Source organism: Salvelinus alpinus, chromosome 2 (assembly GCF_045679555.1).
Source record: "Salvelinus alpinus chromosome 2, SLU_Salpinus.1, whole genome shotgun sequence".
Taxonomy (NCBI): Eukaryota; Metazoa; Chordata; class Actinopteri; order Salmoniformes; family Salmonidae; genus Salvelinus; species Salvelinus alpinus.
This window is the reverse complement of record NC_092087.1, coordinates 120995895-121015658: the sequence shown is the minus strand read 5'-3', so window position 1 is coordinate 121015658 and position 19764 is coordinate 120995895. Positions and strand designations below refer to the sequence as shown.

At 43.6% G+C, this 19764-nt stretch overlaps 1 protein-coding gene across 1 annotated transcript in view; it reads left to right on the top strand.

The window, feature by feature from the left end:
- Positions 1-19175, top strand: part of LOC139568518 (ubiquitin carboxyl-terminal hydrolase 43-like) — a 132538-nt gene extending 113363 nt beyond the window's left edge. Inside the window, exons 9-16 of the mRNA XM_071390395.1 lie at positions 2749-2852; positions 8609-8686; positions 8858-8987; positions 10225-10344; positions 10500-10758; positions 11021-11179; positions 11584-11790; positions 14611-19175. Coding sequence (XP_071246496.1) covers positions 2749-2852; positions 8609-8686; positions 8858-8987; positions 10225-10344; positions 10500-10758; positions 11021-11179; positions 11584-11790; positions 14611-15815 — 2262 coding nt within the window. The 3' untranslated portion in view covers positions 15816-19175. The remainder of the gene's footprint in view (positions 1-2748; positions 2853-8608; positions 8687-8857; positions 8988-10224; positions 10345-10499; positions 10759-11020; positions 11180-11583; positions 11791-14610) is intronic.
- The last annotated feature ends 589 nt before the right edge of the window (positions 19176-19764 follow it).

Sequence of the window (19764 nt, the reverse complement as noted above, 5' to 3'; positions counted from 1 at the left end):
TGGTATGGCAACTGCTCGGCCTCCGACCGCAAGGCACTACAGACGGTAGTGCGTACGGCCCAGTACATCACTAAGGCCAAGCTTCGTGCCACCCAGGACCTCTATACCAGGCGTTGTCAGAGGAAGGCCTAGTCATAAACTGTTCTCTCTGCTACCGTACGGCAAGTGGTACCGGAGCGCCAAGTCTAGGTCCAAGAGGATTCTAAACAGCTTCTACCCCCAAGCCATAAGACTCCTGAACATCTAATCAAATGGCTACCCAGACTATTTGCATTGCCCCTCCCCCCTACTCTCTGTTATTATCTATGCATTGTCACTTTAATAACTACTTACATGTACATATTACCTCAATTACCTCGGCTAACCGATGCCACCGCACATTGATTCTGTATCGGTACACCTTGTATATAGTCTCGCTATTGTTATATTACTGCTGCTCTTTAATTACTTGTTACTTTTTTTTCTTATTCATATTTTTTGGGGAAACTGCATTGTTGGTTAGGGGCTCGTAAGTAAGCATTTCACTGTATGGTCTACACCTGTTGTGTTCAGCGCATGTGACAAATGCAATCTGATTTGATTGCAGTATGCCGATAACTGTTAGATCAAATCTACAAGACAGATCAGAATGTACAAGACATATTACTTTGAGGCTCAGAGAGGATGTGTCTCTTTGAAAAAGATCTTATGTGTGTTGTGCACTATATAGAAGTAGTTCAGAAGTAGTGCACTATATAGAAGTAGTTCAGAAGTAGTGCACTATATAGAAGTAGTTCAGAAGTAGTGCACTATATAGGGAATAGGGTGTCATTTTAGACACAGACCTGTGATTTTGACCAAATCAAATCAAATGTTATTTGTCACATACACATGGTTAGCAGATGTTAATGTGAGTGTAGCGACATGCTTGTGCTTCTAGTTCCGACAATGCAGTAATAACCAACAAGTAATCTAACCTAACAATTCCACAACTACTACCTTATACACACAAGTGTAAAGGGATAAAGAATATGTACATAAAGATATATGAATGAGTGATGGTACAGAACGGCATAGGCAAGATGCAGTAGATGGTATAGTGTACAGTCTATACATATGAGATTAGTAATGTAGGGTATGTAAACATAAAGTGGCATAGTTTAAAGTGGCTAGTGATACATGTATTACATAAAGATGGCAAGATGCAGTAGATGATATAGAGTACAGTATATACATATGAGATGAGTAATGTAGGGTATGTAAACATTATATTACGTGGCATTGTTTAAAGTGGCTAGTGATACATTTTTACATAATTTCCATCAATTCCCATTATTAAAGTGGCTGGAGTTGAGTCAGTATGTTGGCAGCGGCCACTAAATGTTAGTGGTGGCTGTTTAACAGTCTGATGGCCTTGAGATAGAAGCTGTTTTTCAGTCTCTCGGTCCCTGCTTTGATGCACCTGTACTGACCTCGCCTTCTGGATGATAGCGGGGTGAACAGGCAGTGGCTCGGGTGGTTGTTGTCCTTGATGATCTTTATGGCCTTCAGGATCTTAAAGTCATCCAGGCTTGGTGTATTTTCTGCACCATACAGTTTGTTGTTCTCGCGAGCTGTGTTTTTTGATCATTTTGTCTGTACCCAACAAATACACAAACATTTGCTGAAAAGGAAGATACGGATATTCTCTCCTCAAGGCTTTGTCGGTTTAATATTTAATCCCGCTTGATTTGTCCCTAATCCAGACAGATGAAACGTATTACAGATATCCTCCAGAAAGACAGTGGTATGACATGAAATCTTCACAGGCATTAAATTAACAGGTGTTTATCTATTCTTCAACATGCGCACACACACACACACACACACACACACACACACACACACACACACACACACCTCCACTCACTTTCACTCCACTCTCCCTCATCCAAAGAAGTTCCCTCGAGTTCCAAACTTCCCTCAAACTTCCTCAAACTCACTTATAAACTCAGCCTAATTGCTCATCAACGCAGAGTTGTTCATTATGGTCTCACGAAAGGTAACCTCACAACCACATATGTATGGTCCACTCCCCCAAACAAAATACTTCTTTGCCGTTTTCATTTGGTGGTTACGGTCTTATTAACTAGGTTGCATCCCAAATGACACCCTATTCCCTACACAGTGCACTACTTTTGACCAGAGCACTATGGCTCTAGTAGTGCCCTGTGTAGGGAATAGGTTGCCGTTTGGGACGCAGAGTTACTCATTTATTTCTCTGTATGCTTGGCTGCGGCTCTATTCTCCAGCGGCCTTCATTCCAAATGAGACCATTAGGTTTAATTTGCAACGTGATTCTCCTCTCTACCTTCTAATAACTTAGCCCCTCTTGTCTAATTCATCTCCTAATGCACCTTGGTTCAGTCAAGGGTGGAGCTGTGGAGCCAGAGACACCGCTAACAATGCTGTTGTTATGAGTGGAACCGATGTCCGTTTGTGATCCATTTTTATTTTAGCCAAAGAAAGATACCGTACTGCTTGCTCCCGCAGTGTTCTTACAGTATTACAATTCACTTGTATGATAGAAACAGTTTGAACATTTCCGACCACCTCTATTGTGGTGACCAAGCAGCTTTCAGATTCATAGCCAGTTTCACTGCAAATGTACGATATCTCGTCTCGTGTCGTCTTACCTCGTCTCGTCTTATCTCATGGCGTCTTATCTTACCTCTTCTCGTCTTATCCCGTGTCTCACTTATCTCGTTGAATGTCTGTGTTTCCCTGCAGAATGCATTGTCGCTGTTCAAGATCAGAGTGGTGGGAGGGTCAGCCTCCTACAGCTACCTGTCCCCACAAGATGGACGCCCTCTCTTCCACCCTGCCGTGGACAGGTAAGACCACCAGCGCCTGCATTATCCATCTCTCTCTCGCTCTTTCTCTCTCTCTCTCTCTTTCTCTCTCTCTCTCTCTCACACACTCACACTCTCTTTCTCCCTCTCTCTCTCTCTCTCTCGTACTCACACTCTGTATCGCTCTCTCTTTCTCTCGCTCGCTCTCTTTCTCTCACTCTTTCTCTCACTCTTTCTCTCACTCTTTCTCTCTCTCTATCTCTGTCAGTCAGTCTAAAATACCTGAACTAAGGTACTGTTCGTACATAAAGCCCACTAAAATGCCTGTCATTGAGTAACTTTTCCAGTCTACTGAACAGCCACTGTCAGACATAAAATGGTAAATCATGGTATCTCTGAACACTTGCCTATTCTGTGCAAACAGTGCCTTTGAGAAGCCAATGAGCCATGAGGGTCTTACTGTAAAAAGGTAGAGGAAGCAGTGAAGATAAGACAAGAGCCTTTATTCTCCCTCCTGTAGAGTGGGTTCAACTGTCGTAGGAGCCACAGGGAGCTCCATCTAAAGCTGTGCTGTTGTTGCGATGTGACAGTATTGTGCAGTAGTTCTATTGAGGAGGTGGGACATGGGGTCAGACGCTCGGTAAAAGTACACTTGTCTTGGGGTGGGTGAGTTCGGGGAAGAGGGGTCGTCTGTGTGACCCTCTCTCATCAGCGTTTGCAAGAGAAGATGTGTCGTCGAATGTTAAACCGTATATCCGTTATATACAGAGATACATAGATTGATCAGAAAACCGTCTCGATTTGGAACATCTTTGAGTTGTCTCTTCAGTATACTGAATTGACCAGAATGAATAAGTGGTATCCTATCTGACTATCCGTTATCCTTTGTTCTGGCAATTCATCTCACTCAAAAGCATGGCTATTCAGTTCCCAAGGTCCTTGAATTACAATGCGGTTATAAACGAAAACATGGTGCCGTTATTATTTCAATTGTGTTCTTCCCTTAAGCTAGAGAGGAGCCGTCCTGTCTGGTCTTTATATTTAAAAACGTGTATTTTCATCATAACACTGTATTACTATATTCCTCTTACAATGTAATTGCACCAACTCATTTTTCATAAACGGGCATGCAAGGAGACTTGGTGTATTGACCTCTGTACAGCGTTGGCTTTACAAACATGTCATATGGAAGTTATTTCATCGAATTTTCCCTGGCCAATGTCGAACATGATGTTCTTTAGAAACAGTACATAGCCTGAGGCAACAATTTCAAGTATGAACAAGATTCGATTAAAGAGAAGGAGTCTTTAGGAAAGAACCACATTGGGGATTTGTATGGTCAGGTAGGTATTCTGCTAGAGGCAGAGGGGAAGGTGAGCCACAAACACAGACAGACAGGGAGACAGGAGACTTTCTCCTCAGATCAAGTATACAGACAGGAGGAGAGAGAGACAGAGAGAATAGCAGCTGACTGACAAGTAGCTGGTTGGCTGAGGACTGAGTAGGTGGACAGCTCTGTACAGCAGGGGGACATGGTATCGTCATCAGCCACTCTTCAAGGGTTCTGAGCTTCGCTCTCCCATGAATGAGTGATCCTCTGAAGGTCAAAGATGAGGCCCTTGGGCACTGGAAAAGGGCACGAGGAAAGGTCAAGGGCACCGAGAAAGGGCTCGACAGGCTTCCTACCACCCACCACCCTCTCTGGGAGTGTGTGCATGCATGTGTACGTCTCTCTCTCTCTCTCTCTCGCGCTCTCGCTCTTTCCCTTGGTGATAATTTCAACCGCTCCTTCAGGGTATTAGGAGGTCTGGTATTATAAAATGAAGTGGTATTGATCTGCAGGGAAAGGTGAAGAGGAGGGGGAGGTTTGAGAAGTAGGACTGTTCTCAAGGGAATTAGAATGGCGTGTGACGGACAAGGGATGAGACACAGGCATGGCCTTTGAAGGAGCGTGTGTGTGTGTGACAAGTATACATGTGGATGAAAGAGCCATTGGAACCCCAATAGTGCTTTGAATCAAAGTGCATTGTTGGTCTGAGTGTATTGAGGCTGAATTCCATGTCAGAGTATATGACAAAGATCCAATGTAGAGAATGTTGACACAAGTGCCTCTTGACACGGTCATCGTGTACTGAAAATATAGTCGGGGGGGGGTTATCTTCCTTGATTTTGTAGGATTAGCATGATTTTTATCCAGTCAAAAGAATAACAGTGACATCATACTCTGTCTCTCTCCCCATCTCTGTAACTCTATTTTAATCTCTTCCATGACAGAGAGACAAAACCAAATCCTATAAGCAGCTCTGCTATAGTGCCTAAGTGCCTGCTCTTTGCCCCCCAGTTAGTAAAGTCATAAGCAGGCATTTAAGACGTTGGGTTCAGACCGTGGCTGACTCTGAATTACACAGTCAGATGCATTTTGACAAGCAGCCTCTCTTCCTTAATTGCAATTGTTTCTGCGTGGATTTGAAGGCGGGTTGGAATAATGCGTGAACGTGGGAGGAATTAATGGGGCTGCGGTCGTCTGTGGAGCGAAGCTGGCTGTTAATTCTGAGCTGATATTGATGAACACAATACACATGCATCCAGACATGATTGCATGCACACACACACACACACACACACACACACACACACACACACACACACACACACACACACACACACACACACACACACACACACACACACACACACACACAAAAAACATCCTTTACAGATTCAGCCATTTTTGCTCATACAGTATGCGTGGCACACGCCAGTCCATGCTAACAAGTTATCCGTTTCACTTTGAAATTTGAGGTTTGTCCATGTTTTTTCCAAACGTCTATGTGTAAAGTCATCGTAAAAGTTGGTTTTTGATGTTTTAAGTTGAGACACTGTTACCTAACTCCCCATAAGTTCAATTACAAACACTTGCGTCGGGCTGGGGGTTTCACTTCTCAGTTAAGTTAAGGGTTAAAGTTTAGGAAAGGCTTATAACCAATTTTTACACGCAACCCTCAGCGCCAGAGCTCAACATCCACCATCCCTGTCCACAACGCCCTAGCAAGCCAACAGCCTACTTAAAAGTAATAGCACTCACCGTTCCCCCTAGTGGCCAGTTTATGAAGGCAATTCTATTCACGTTCTTGGGACCTGGATGGATGTCTCTACTTTGACTTCAAACCAAAGCAATCTCCCTGGTCCATGAACACACACACACACACACACACACACACACACACACACACACACACACACACACACACAGAGAGAGAGAGAGAGAGCGAAGTCAGACAACATCCACTATTGAAGCAGTGTCCTTTATGTCCCAGTGTCCTGCTGGTAGAGGAGGTGTTAGATCTATCTCAGTGTGTATTTATCACTCATCACTGTTTGTCTGGCTGGGACTGTGACCTTCGGTTGGGTCCAAGGCAGACAGCAGCACACACCGTCACACAACCGAGGACTAACTTACCTTTACAACGTACACTTTCAAGGACACAAACAAACACACGCTCACACACCAAATGAATCCTCTCACAACTGTTTTTCTGACAGCAGGGCTTCAGACACCAAGTTGATTCCCCAGATGGATTTCTCCGTCTGTGTTTCTACCTCAGAACTTCCTGTTTCCTGGAGAGGGATTGTTGAAGAGAGAGATATTGAAGGTTGCCTTTTATAGCACCCCTTTGTGTCAGTGAGACCAAAAGGGAGACGAATGATCCTTGTCACACGACAGTATAGTGTCTACTGTGGCAGCTGCTCGGCAGCAGTTGAAAGTCACAAAGAAAAGTCAAAAAGCACTCAGTTTACAGTTACAACAGAAACTAGTCTCTTTCATTAAATCTATTTATTTTCAGTCACTTTCATTTCGTGCTGTTTTAGTAATCGACACTGTGATCAAGATGGTTTGATTTTACTCTTGGCGTCAATACCTTATGGAAGCCTGACACCTAGTGGTGCATTTCAGAGCTTCCCACTGTGCCCACTAACCGGTGCCCATTGTATTTCACTGTGTCAGCAATCAGACTCACTTACAAAGATTAGCTGTACGTTTGAGTCAGGAACATTTTACCATGCTTGAAGTCTCAGATCAAACAATGACTTGACTTAGAATACAGAATACTGATGTTTGTTTACATCCACACACACACACACACACACACACACACACACACATACACCATAACTAATAGGGAAAGGTTAGCATGGACCTGATGGCGTCTCAAAACAATATCTGACACTTTTGGATTCCGAAGGCTTGATGACTGTGCTTACAAACTGGGATTACTAAATCATGCTACAGAATACTGATGTGTATTACAGTGTAAGTTACAGATGGACTTCAATAAATGCAGTTTAATACCACATATAATACAACTCCCGTCGTAATGGCATTTTAAAACAGTAGTGAGACTCAAACCTTTGTCTATTTGAAAAACTGACTATTGGATACCTAAGGCTAGCTCTATCCCAGTGGTAGTCTGGGAGACATTGTACCCAGTGGTAGTCTGGTAAACATTGTACCCAGTGGTAGTCTGGTAGACATTGTACCCAGTGGTAGTCTGGTAGACATTGTACCCAGTGGTAGTCTGGTAAACATTGTACCCAGTGGTAGTCTGGTAAACATTGTACCCAGTGGTAGTCTGGGAGACATTGTACCCAGTGGTAGTCTGGGAGACATTGTACCCAGTGGTAGTCTGGTAAACATTGTACCCAGTGGTAGTCTCGGAGACATTGTATCCAGTGGTAGTCTGGTAAACATTGTACCCAGTGGTAGTCTGGGAGACATTGTACCCAGTGGTAGTCTGGTAAACATTGTACCCAGTGGTAGTCTGGTAGACATTGTATCCAGTGGTAGTCTGGTAGACATTGTACCCAGTGGTAGTCTGGTAGACATTGTACCCAGTGGTAGTCTGGTAAACATTGTACCCAGTGGTAGTCTGGTAAACATTGTACCCAGTGGTAGTCTGGGAGACATTGTACCCAGTGGTAGTCTGGTAAACATTGTACCCAGTGGTAGTCTGGTAAACATTGTACCCAGTGGTAGTCTGGTAGACATTGTACCCAGTGGTAGTCTGGTAAACATTGTACCCAGTGGTAGTCTGGTAAACATTGTACCCAGTGGTAGTCTGGTAGACATTGTACCCAGTGGTAGTCTGGTAAACATTGTACCCAGTGGTAGTCTGGGAGACATTGTACCCAGTGGTAGTCTGGTAGACATTGTACCCAGTGGTAGTCTGGGAGACATTGTACCCAGTGGTAGTCTGGTAAACATTGTACCCAGTGGTAGTCTGGGAGACATTGTACCCAGTGGTAGTCTGGTAAACATTGTACCCAGTGGTAGTCTGGTAAACATTGTACCCAGTGGTAGTCTGGTAGACATTGTACCCAGTGGTAGTCTGGTAAACATTGTACCCAGTGGTAGTCTGGGAGACATTGTACCCAGTGGTAGTCTGGTAAACATTGTACCCAGTGGTAGTCTGGTAAACATTGTATCCAGTGGTAGTCTGGGAGACATTGTACCCAGTGGTAGTCTGGGAGACATTGTACCCAGTGGTAGTCTGGTAGACATTGTATCCAGTGGTAGTCAGGTAGACATTGTACCCAGTGGTAGTCAGGTAGACATTGTACCCAGTGGTAGTCTGGTAGACATTGTACCCAGTGGTAGTCTGGGAGACATTGTACCCAGTGGTAGTCAGGTAGACATTGTATCCAGTGGTAGTCTGGGAGACTTTGTACCCAGTGGTAGTCTGGTAGACATTGTACCCAGAAGATAGTGTGTATTCATTATGTAATATGATTTTTTCCAGAGCCCTGAAGTTATGTGGCCCGGGAGGACCTCCCCACGTGAAGCTGGTGATTGAGTGGGAACACAAGATCAAAGAATGGTGAGCACTGGACATACACATGTACACACACCACATCAATTGACTCAGAAGCACACACACACACACACACATTCATTATTTATTGTATAGAAGGATTCACTATGTCTTTATCTCTCTCTCTCTCAAACACACACACTCATACCCCCAACTTTCTGTGTCTGTACGTGTTAGTCTGTTTGGTAACATCCAGGAGGAGGTGGTGAAGGACTCAGAGAGTGTGAGAGTCCAGCAGCAGCAGCACCTGCAGCAGCATAGCTGTACCCTGGACGAGTGCTTTCAGCTCTACACCAAAGAGGAACAGGTAACATGGAATACACAATACTGTCCAATGCAACTGGTCTTAACCTACCCCTGGGGTACTGAACATTAAAGATTCACTATGCAGAAATTGTACCTCCTTTCATTGAGAATGACAGACCTATAACACACATTTCTATGTAAATTGGGTCGAGTCGACCAAAAAGTTACAGTACATATTGCAGCTTTAATATTGCATTACTTGATTCATATGTTGATTTATCTCTCTCTCTTTCTCTCTCTCTCTCTACTTTTCTCTCTCCTTTTCTCTCTCTCCTTCTCTCTCTCTCTCATTTTCTCTCTCTCTCTCCGTCTCCTTTTTCTCTCTCTCTCTCTCTCTCTCTCTCTCTCTCTCTCTCTCTCTCTCTCTCTCTCTCTCTCTCTCTCTCTCTCTCTCTCTCTCTCTCTCTCTCTCTCTCTCTCTCTCTCTCTCTCTCTCTCTCTCTCTCTCTCTCTCTCTCTCTCTCTTCTCTCTCTCTCTATTTCTCTCTCTCTCATTTTTCTCTCTCTCTCTCTCTGTCTCTCTCTCTCTCTCCCTTTTTTTCTCTCTTTCTCTCTCTCTCTCCTTTTCTCTCTCTCTCCTTTTTTTTCTCTCTCTCTCTGTCTCTCTCTCATTTTCTCTCTCTCTCTCTCTCAATTCAATTCAATTTCAATTTCAATTCAATTCAATTCAAGGGGCTTTATTGGCATGGGAAACATGTGTTAACATTGCCAAAGCAAGTGAGGTAGATAATATACAAAAGTGAAATAAACAATAAAAATTAACAGTAAACATTACACATACAGAAGTTTCAAAACAATAAAGACATTACAAATGTCATATTATATATATACAGTGTTGTAACAATGTACAAATGGTTAAAGTACACAAGGGAAAATAAATAAGCATAAATATGGGTTGTATTTACAATGGTGTTTGTTCTTCACTGGTTGCCCTTTTCTTGTGGCAACAGGTCACAAATCTTGCTGCTGTGATGGCACACTGTGGAATTTCACCTAGTAGATATGGGAGTTTATCAAAATTGGATTTGTTTTCGAATTCTTTGTGGATCTGTGTAATCTGAGGGAAAATCTCTCTCTCTCTCTCTCTCTCTCTCTCTCTCTCTCTCTCTCTCTCTCTCTCTCTCTCTCTCTCTCTCTCTCTCTCTCTCTCTCTCATATTTCCACTCCCTGTGTATATTTATATGGCTTTGGACAAACGGAATGTTTGTCCCAACTGACCGTGCATTTTATCTCTCCAGCTGGCCCCAGACGACGCATGGAAGTGTCCCCACTGTAAGCAGCTCCAGCAGGGCATGGTGAAGATGTCCCTGTGGACCCTCCCCGACATCCTCATCCTCCACCTCAAACGCTTCCGACAGGTAACTGGACCCGATCACATGTAGCGGATTGCCATTCTTCCCTTGCCTGTCTATTCTTCCTTAAAGGACCACAATGGAACACACCATTTATTGTGTTAACCTTTGATAGTTTATTAAACGGCATTACTGGTCTTTTGAAAAATTCAATGAATCAGGTGGGCGAGCGGCGCAACAAGCTGTCCACCCAGGTGCGCTTCCCCCTGGCCGGGTTGGACATGGCCCCCCACGTGGTGAAGAGGTCCCAGAGCATGAGGAACCTGGGGGACCTGGGACCCTGGCCCCCCACATGGAAACAGCCTGAAGGCAGCAGTCATCATATTAGTCACCCAGACATGGCCCTGCCTCCTGACTTCCTCTATGACCTCTATGCAGTGTGTAACCACCATGGTGGGATGCACGGCGGACATTACACAGGTACTGGTTGGCCATTGATATACCATTGATATAGGAGACGTGATGTTGATGAGAGATGTATACTGACTGGCTGTTGATCGAGAAGTGAGGAGAGAATATTGTTAGTGAGAGAGATGCCTACTGCCAAATAACAATGGTTCATAGAACATGCATAACAATACAGTGCCCTCCTCTATAGTGGTCACGTCAACTTACATTACTATACCCAGTACATAAGGATTGTGGTGCAGCCTGTCTCTACAGTCCTGTGTGCGTTTTGCAGCGTACTGCAGGAACTCAGTGGACGGCCAGTGGTACAGCTATGACGACAGCAGTGTGGACCTGGTGCCTGAGGAGGAGGTGTGTACCAGGGGGGCCTACATACTGTTCTACCAGAGACGTAATGTCATCCCCCCCTGGTCCGCCAGCAGCTCAATCAGAGGTGGGTAGTGTAGCACACACACACACACACACACACACACACACAGGCATGGACACACACACACATCACAGGAGAGAGTTCACTCAGGGTTCAATTCCATTACAGCTGAACTCCGTACAGAGATAGTCTTAGATACAAGACCATTCAGCCTTTATCCACTAAAGGTTAACTCATAACTGCAGGGTTCACTCACGTCTGCAATATATGGTGTTCCAAGCACCATGCTCAACTACCTGAACCAGCAAAACCTGATATTTCTATTGCTAAATGCTGTATAGTATATAGGAATTATCTGTGTAGTTTTTCTGTGTGTTTTCTGTATTGACTGGAATGGAACTGACATGTGTAGGTGTCTTTCTGGTCCAGGGCCCATAGTCACAGAAACGTCTCTCTCCCCTCTGTAGGCTCCACCAGTTCCTCCATGTCGGACCACTGGCTGGTCCGTCTGAATGGGGACAGTAAGAGGGGTAGTCTGGTGTCCCGCTCCTCCACCACCTGCCCCTCCTCTGTCCCCGACTCCCCAGAGTCCCCGGTCTTCCTTGATGACCCGCCCAGAGAGGAGGAAGGTGAGGGGCCTGGGAAACATGAGATGCATGGTAAACCAAAGAAAGGTAAAAAGAAAACCGTAGGTCTTCATTCAATTGGTGGTGGAAGGGTTATGGGTGGTGGAGGTGAGTTTCCCCGTTACTACAGTAGGGGAGAATGGGGTAAGTTGAGTGTTTACATTCAACATCACTCCGTCAAGGGAAATATACTATTCTTTCTAACAAAGATATTTACATACACTGAGTATACAAAACATTAGGAACACCTTCCTAATATTGAGTTCCCCCCTTTTGCCCTCAGAACAGCCTCAATTCGTCATGGCATGGACTCTACAAGGTGTCGAAAGCGTTCCACAGGAACACTGGCCCATGTTGACTCCAATGCTTCCCACAGTTGTGTCAAGTTGGCTGGATGTACTTTGGGTGGTGGACCATTCTTGACACACACGGGAAACTGTTGAGGCCCTGTTATCCCAGCGATAATGCCTTGCATTACACCTGGGAAGAAAACACATACATTTGCTCAACTTACCCCATGGCAAACATTTTGACTATATTAGCCCACACAGCTACAAGGATGCACTTTAGTGCTAGGTTTAGGACCTCATATTGAAGCTTATAGAGACCCCGACTGATATATAGAACAATCTTAAAATGATCTACTTTGGTTTAGACATCATCATAAAAATCATAAAAATACACAATACATTAATTTGACTTTGTGAAAGAAAAAAAAATTGGACCTAACTTGCTTACCACTTTTTCCATGTGGTTTCTTCCTTCACAGACTCCAGAAAAGGATGACCTTTTCCTAAATATTTGGTCAAATGATTATTGTGTATGGTTTCCTAGAAACAAGGGTGGCTCAACTTACCCCTTTGGCTCAACTTACCCCACTCTCCCCTATTAAAAGCACGTTCAGCATCTGGAAAAGCTAAATCTAATCAGTGGTTATTATTATTCCATGTTGTTGCTAATACACCACACGTGAGCATAGAGTGCATCACCTCTTTAATGTTTAGCCGAACACATTCTACTCTAACTGTGGATGTGCATTTACGTAATCTCTTCCTATACATGCACAGTCCATGCCTACATACAGTTGAAGTCAGAAGTTTACATATACTTAGGTTGGAGTCATTAAAACTTGTTTTTCAACCACTCCACAAATGTCTTGTTAACAAACTATAGTTTTGGCAAGTCGGTTTGGACATCTACTTTGGAATGACACGTCATTTTTCCAACAATTGTTTACAGACAGATTATTTCACTTATAATTCACTGTATCACAATTCCAGTGGGTCAGAAGTTTACATACACTAAGTTGACTGTGCCTTTAAACAGCTTGTGAAATTCCAGAAAATGATGTCATGGCTTTAGAAGCTTCTGATAGGCTAATTGACATCATTTTAGTCAATTGGAGGTGTACATGTGGATGTATTTCAAGGCCTACCTTCAAACTCAGTGCCTCTTTGCTTGACATCATGGGAAAATCAAAAGAAATCAGCCAAGACCTCAGAAAAAAAATTGTAGACCTCCACAAGTCTGGTTCATCCTTGGGAGCAATTTCCATATGCCTGAAGGTACCAAGTTCATCTGTACAAACAATCGTACGCAAGTATAAACACCATGGGACCACGCAGCCGTCATACCGCTCAGGAAGGAGACGCGTTCTGTCTCCTAGAGATGAACGTACTTTGGTGCGAAAAGTGCAAATCAATCACAGAACAACAGCAAAGGACCTTGGGAAGATGCTGGAGGAAACAGGCACAAAAGTATCTATATCCACAGTAAAACGAGTCCTATATCGACATAACCTGAAAGGCTGCTCAGCAAGGAAGATGCCACTGCTCCAAAACCGCCATAAAAAAGCCAGACTACGGTTTGCAACTGCACATGTGGACAAAGATTGTACTTTTTGGAGAAATGTCCTCTGGTCTGATGAAACAGAAATAGAACTGTTTGGCCATAATGACCATCGTTATGTTTGGAGGAAAAAGGGGAAGCTTGCAAGCCGAAGAACACCATCCCAACCGTGAAGCACGGGGGTGGCAGCATCATGTTGTGGGGGTGCTTTGCTGCAGGAGGGACTGGTGCCCTTCGCAAAATAGATGGCTTCATGAGGAAGGAAAATTATGTGGATATATTGAAGCAACATCTCAAGATATCAGTCAGGAAGTTAAAGCTTGGTCGCAAATGGGTCTTCCAAATAGACAATGATTGGGGTCAAGCATACTTTGACCCCAAGCATACTTCCAAAGTTGTGGCAAAATGGCTTAAGGACAAGTCAAGGTATTAGAGTGGCCGTCACAAAGCCCTGACCTCAATCCTATAGAAAATTTGTGGGCAGAACTGAAAAAGCGTGTGTGAACAAGGAGTCCTACAAACCTGCCTCAGTTACACCAGCTCTGTCAGGCGAAATGGGGCAAAATTCACCCAACTTATTGTGGGAAGCTTGTGGAAGGCAACCCAAAACGTTTGACCCAAGTTAAATAATTTAAAGGCAATGCTACCAAGTACTAATTGAGTATGTAAACTTCTGACCCACTGGGAATGTGATGACAGAAATAAAAGCTGAAGTAAATCATTCTCTCTTCTATTATTCTGACATTTCACATTCTTAAAATAAAGTGGTGATCCTAACTGACCTAAAACAGGGACTTTTTACTAGGATTAAATGTCAGGAATTGTGAAAAACTGAGATTAAATGTATTTGGCTGAGGTGTATGTAAACTTCCAACTTCAACTGTTTAATGTTGCCGGGAAAAAAGCTAATATTCATCACTGTGCTTGTTATTTGCAATTTAATAAAAATGGGTTTGAAAATGAAAGTTGGTCTAGCTTTAAATGTCAGAGACACTATGGTAAAGTCTCTTTCACCCCCAGGTGGTTTTGAGACCAGGCCGTTTGTACGGGGAATCCAGGGTCGTAGCGTCAGCATGAGGACCCCCACTAAGAACAAAGAGACACTGAACAAGGTCCTCCCGCTACGCTGGTCGTTCGGCTCCAAGGACCGCCAAAAAACTGCAGCCGAGGCCGCCCCTGCTCCCATCCCCACCCCTGCCCCTGTGGAACTGGTGGAGTACCTAGAGTCTGGAAGAAGACCTCGCTGCACCAAGGACTCTATAGTCAATTTAATGACGGGCTCTGAGAGGCAGAAGGGTCCTGCCATCAGCTCCCCCAGTGTGGGAAGCAGCCTGAACTGCATGGGACAACCAGAGTCTCCACAGATGCCAGAGGGCCAGAGAAAACCAGTCACAGACAAGACAGGGAGTCTGAGACGAAGTAGCAAAGGGTCCCAGCAGCAGCAGAGAGACCAGAGGGACGAGGGTAGGATGGGCGGTAGTAGTAGTACTAACACTCTGACCAGGAGGAGTACCAAGAAGAGTAAGGAGAAGGACCAGGGAAAGCCCCAAGAGGCCCCGTCTAGGAGGGGGTCTAGTGCAGGCGTCCAGTCCAGCTCCAGCACCCACAGCCTCAGGGACAGAGACTGGGAAGGCACCCTGAGGAGAGGGGCCAAGGGCCTCCAGGGCCCACCACCAGGGGACCATCTGGTACCACCCGAGGGAGAAAAGACCAGGAAAGGTGAGAAGGTAGAGGAGGCCTCCAAGAGCCACGAGGGGCTGCTGTCTTTCTTCAAGAGCAACTTCAAGAAGAAGGACAAGGAGTTGTCATCTTCTCGCAAGTGCGACTCTGGAAAAGTTGGCGACGTCAGCGGGTCCAGCACCTCTCGGCTGTCCCTGTCCAGTGGAGCCCAAGGAGGGGCCACGAAGACGGGGGAGGGGAAATCCAATGGAGCCCCCCGCAACGGGGGAGCCAATCGTCTCGGAGACGAGCTACCCAACGGTAAAGCCAGACGCGCCGCTGCTGCCGATATCAAACGCTCTCAGAGCTCATCCAACATCCCCAGCAAGGAGGAGTCTAGCATGCGAAGGACCGCCTCTTTACACCGTAAAGGGCTGTCCCATGGCGTGGCTCCGCCCCCTCGCAGCCTCACAGCCGAGAAGCCCTCCTACGGTACCCTGCAGAAGACTCGCTATAGTACCAACTCACTGGGACGCAAGAGGGCGGTCCCCGAGTCCAGCTTTTAGCTGACACACACACACTCCCTGGAACACACACACCAGGGTTGTTTTCACTAGGTACCAAACAGAAGAAAATGGACTGAAACAGGGAGGGACTAGCTTCATTTGTCCAGTAAGAAATGTTTGTTTTTGTTTTCCATTGCAAAACGTTTACTACATTTTGCTACGGTGACTTTGTGCACTAATCAATCTGACCCTGATCAAAGCAATGGAGCTCAGCTGGAAGGATACTCCTGTAGGTACACACAGAGCACAAGCATGTGTATACAATACAAGGTGGCTCCCTCCGGTGTTGTGGAGGGGTATAGCGTCAGTGAAAGAGCCAGTCACAGGGCCAATGAGAACATTTAGGAAAGGTGACACATGAAGTACGCCTGCTAACATAAACAAAATATCATATCAGAATGAATATTTTCTTATTCCAGTTTTGTTTTTATTTATTTTTTATTTGTAAAAAAAGATTGTGACTTAACAAGTGCCTCAGTAACTGATATGCAGATTTAAACCAATGTGTTTGTGGACACCTGGTCATCACCGGAAGCACATTTGTTGTATTCACACTCACATACATGCACACACACACACAGGCATGCACACGCACACATGATCTACACTCGTGTCTTAAAATCATAGTAAATGAATGGCATTCATCACTTTATCTTCCTCGATCGGTTTGTCCAATGGTGGCACCTAAAGGAATGTTATGACAGTGTCCTGACAATACGTTTTGTTATTATGTCTACACGCTCTAGATGATTTGGACAAGAACATTGAACATTGGAAGTATACATCAGAGCTTTAATAGGTGATTTCCTCCTAGATTGAAGTATGAATGATTTAACTGGTTGTACGTGCTGCTTGCACTGCAAACTGGCTGCTATATAGATTCACACATTGCAAATGAAGGTTATGATATTGCACTTTCTACAATGCCAATGGTACCGAACTCTCCCTTTCATGCAGTAAGAAAGATTCCCTCCTGACAATATAACTTGGCCTACGCAACACGTCCCCCTTTATTCTTCAGCTCATAAAAATATGCAGTTTGACCACACGATCGATTATTATAAATTCAAGTACATTTAAATGGAAATTTGACATTTTTAGTACTAAAGTCTGGTTTTATGATTCTAATGCAATTACTGTGTTTTAAATGAATAAAAAATGACCTCAGATTGATCTATTCTTGCTACCGGTAGGTAATTGAACTTACTGATGCTGATACATTGACAGTCTGGTATGTAGGTCTATGTGGTACTGTATTAGAGAGGCAAGCGGTGTCGATTGATTGCATTACTATGCAGTTCTCTATGAAGGATTATGCACTGTAACAGTAAGGTCACTGTAACAGTAAGGTCATTTATTTGAATCATCAGACTGTCCACTACAGTAGACAGTAGAAGCACTGGTCAGATCACCCCTGAATGTCACAAACATGTTATTTATCAACCGTGATGAGCTCTTTGGCCCCCCCCCTTATCCATTCTCATCCTCTCTCCCTTCACTCCTCCACATCGATCCGTCTTATCTTTATTTATTTTTGTCTCTGTCATCCATCGTGTCTCTCATCAAGTCTCTTTGGCCACTGACTAAAGGTCACCTCTGCTCCAATCTGCAGAGCTCTCGCCTGGCGTTAACGACGGCGTAGGCGTTTGATTGAAACACCCTCGCTCTCACTGTGGGTTGAAATGAACGGTGTAATTGGGTCGAGTCTCTACGGTATAATTTCCCTTCTTAAGAGTCATTAAGGTACACTGTGGGAAGAGGCTGTAGATACTGGCAGTCATGTAATGTCTGAGTCTGAGAAGCTTTTTCATTTTTTAAGCTGTTAGTCATCCATTTTTCTTCCTGAAAGCTACAGTATATGTACAGCTACAGTATATGTAAAGCTACAGTATATGTACAGCTACAGTATATGTACAGCTACAGTATATGTAAAGCTACAGTATATGTACAGCTACAGTATATGTACAGCTACAGTATATGTAAAGCTACAGTATATGTACAGCTACAGTATATGTACAGCTACAGTATATGTAGCTTTCAGTTGATCCTTTTAATGGACCTAGCAGTGCCGCACTTTATCATAGGGGGTGAGAAAAACACTTCAACACCCCACACCAGTTAGTCCATGACACTAATTAACTCATCACACTTAGCGCCTGTCTGTGCCACTCAGGCACAGTTCTAAGCAATAAAGATTGAATGAATGTCTGGTCACGTCGTGTCCATGTTTTGCACATAGAATATACTGCTGAAGTGTAAGTTGAAGGAAGCATTGTAGGCAGCACTTCAACAGCTTGTCATTGGTACGTCAAGCATGGATAATAATAAGGTACCAAATCCTAATGGGCAGTTTTCAGCTGATGTCTTTAACAAATTTTACCTTTGTTAGTATAGCCAGTTTTCACTCACAATAATTAGTGGACCAAGCCAAAGCATTGGTATTATCCTGGAGCAATTTTTTACAGTATCAAACTCACCAGTCACTATTGACTCTGTTGGGAAGATGGAGGATCACATCAGTTTTATGTTAAATAAATAGTTCACAAATAAATGATACTATTACAATCCTGAATTGTGACGTTTGTCATTTGTCTTTGCAGCTTGAATTCCTGGGGGACAGAGAGGTGTTGAGTTTGAGTTGCTACAGTACTTCCCAGTCAACCGTCTTAAAACTTCACTGTTGCCCGTAGGTCTTTTCTGTGACAGAGCTATGCTTGGTGATAGACAGCATGTCTTATCTGTAGACAACATGAAAATATGTCAAAATAGTGCCATATTAACCATTGTAGTTCTACTGTATGTCACAGAAACTAACATATTATGTCTGCTGTGGGAGTAGGAGCGTTTGGATGGGACACAAAGTCTGTATTGTTCATTGACATTTGGTTTATTTATTTTGTTCTAGATGAGGACACTATGTACCTACCACAAGGTTTACTTGTACCAAAACAAGCACTTGTATTTAAAATGAAGACTATAAATTAAGGAATTTTTTTTTCAATTCTTTTGTGAAATGTGGGATAAAGATGTTTTATATGCAACTTTTCTACATTTTATAAAGGTTTTGTAAATAAATGACTACACATTGCTCTATATAATGTATGTATAAAGGGAGACATGATGTAGTATAGCCTTGTATAAATCGCGGGGCTATGAGGTTAAGGCTGATGCACAAGTGTAGGCTACAACTGTGGTGTGTACTGTTCTTCTATGCACAAGAGTACGACAAGGGATATGCTATTACTGTAAAACTATTACTGTAAAACTACAACAAGGGTTTGTATCTGCCTAATATGTCTCTGTAATGATATCCAATTACATTTTTTTTATACTGTAAATAAAACACATTGTTTATCACAATTGGGCTTGTGTGCAGTTATTATGTATTCACTCACTTGGCTGCATGTGTATTGTATTGTATATTATAAACGGAGTGGTTCGAGCCCCGAATGTTGATTGTCTGACAGCCGTGGTATATCAGACCGTATACCACGGGTATGACAAAACATTACTTTTTACTGGTCTAATTACGTTGGCAACCAGTTTTTAATGGCAATAATGACCATAAACAAGGGATATGCTCTGGATAAGAGCGTCTGCTAAATGACTTAAATGTAAATAAACAACACCCCCTTAGGCCTTATTGCTTAGTGTTCTTAATGTTTTGTACACTCAGTGAATAGTATAGTATACATGGGTATTGTATGGTGCTGGTACCATTGTTGGAGCTGTCTTTATACTCTTCAAGCGTCTACATAAAGCACACATATAAACATCAACATCTCTCCCAACTACCATGCCAGTATTTCTTTGAAAGGTTCACATTGTTGCACTTCAGGGCTGGGCTCATTTCGAACTGAAGGCATTCAATTCAGGAGGTGATTTAAAAAATACATTAAATGGAAACACTTTTGAAATAAATAGCTTCTACTACTCAGTTTATTGAGAA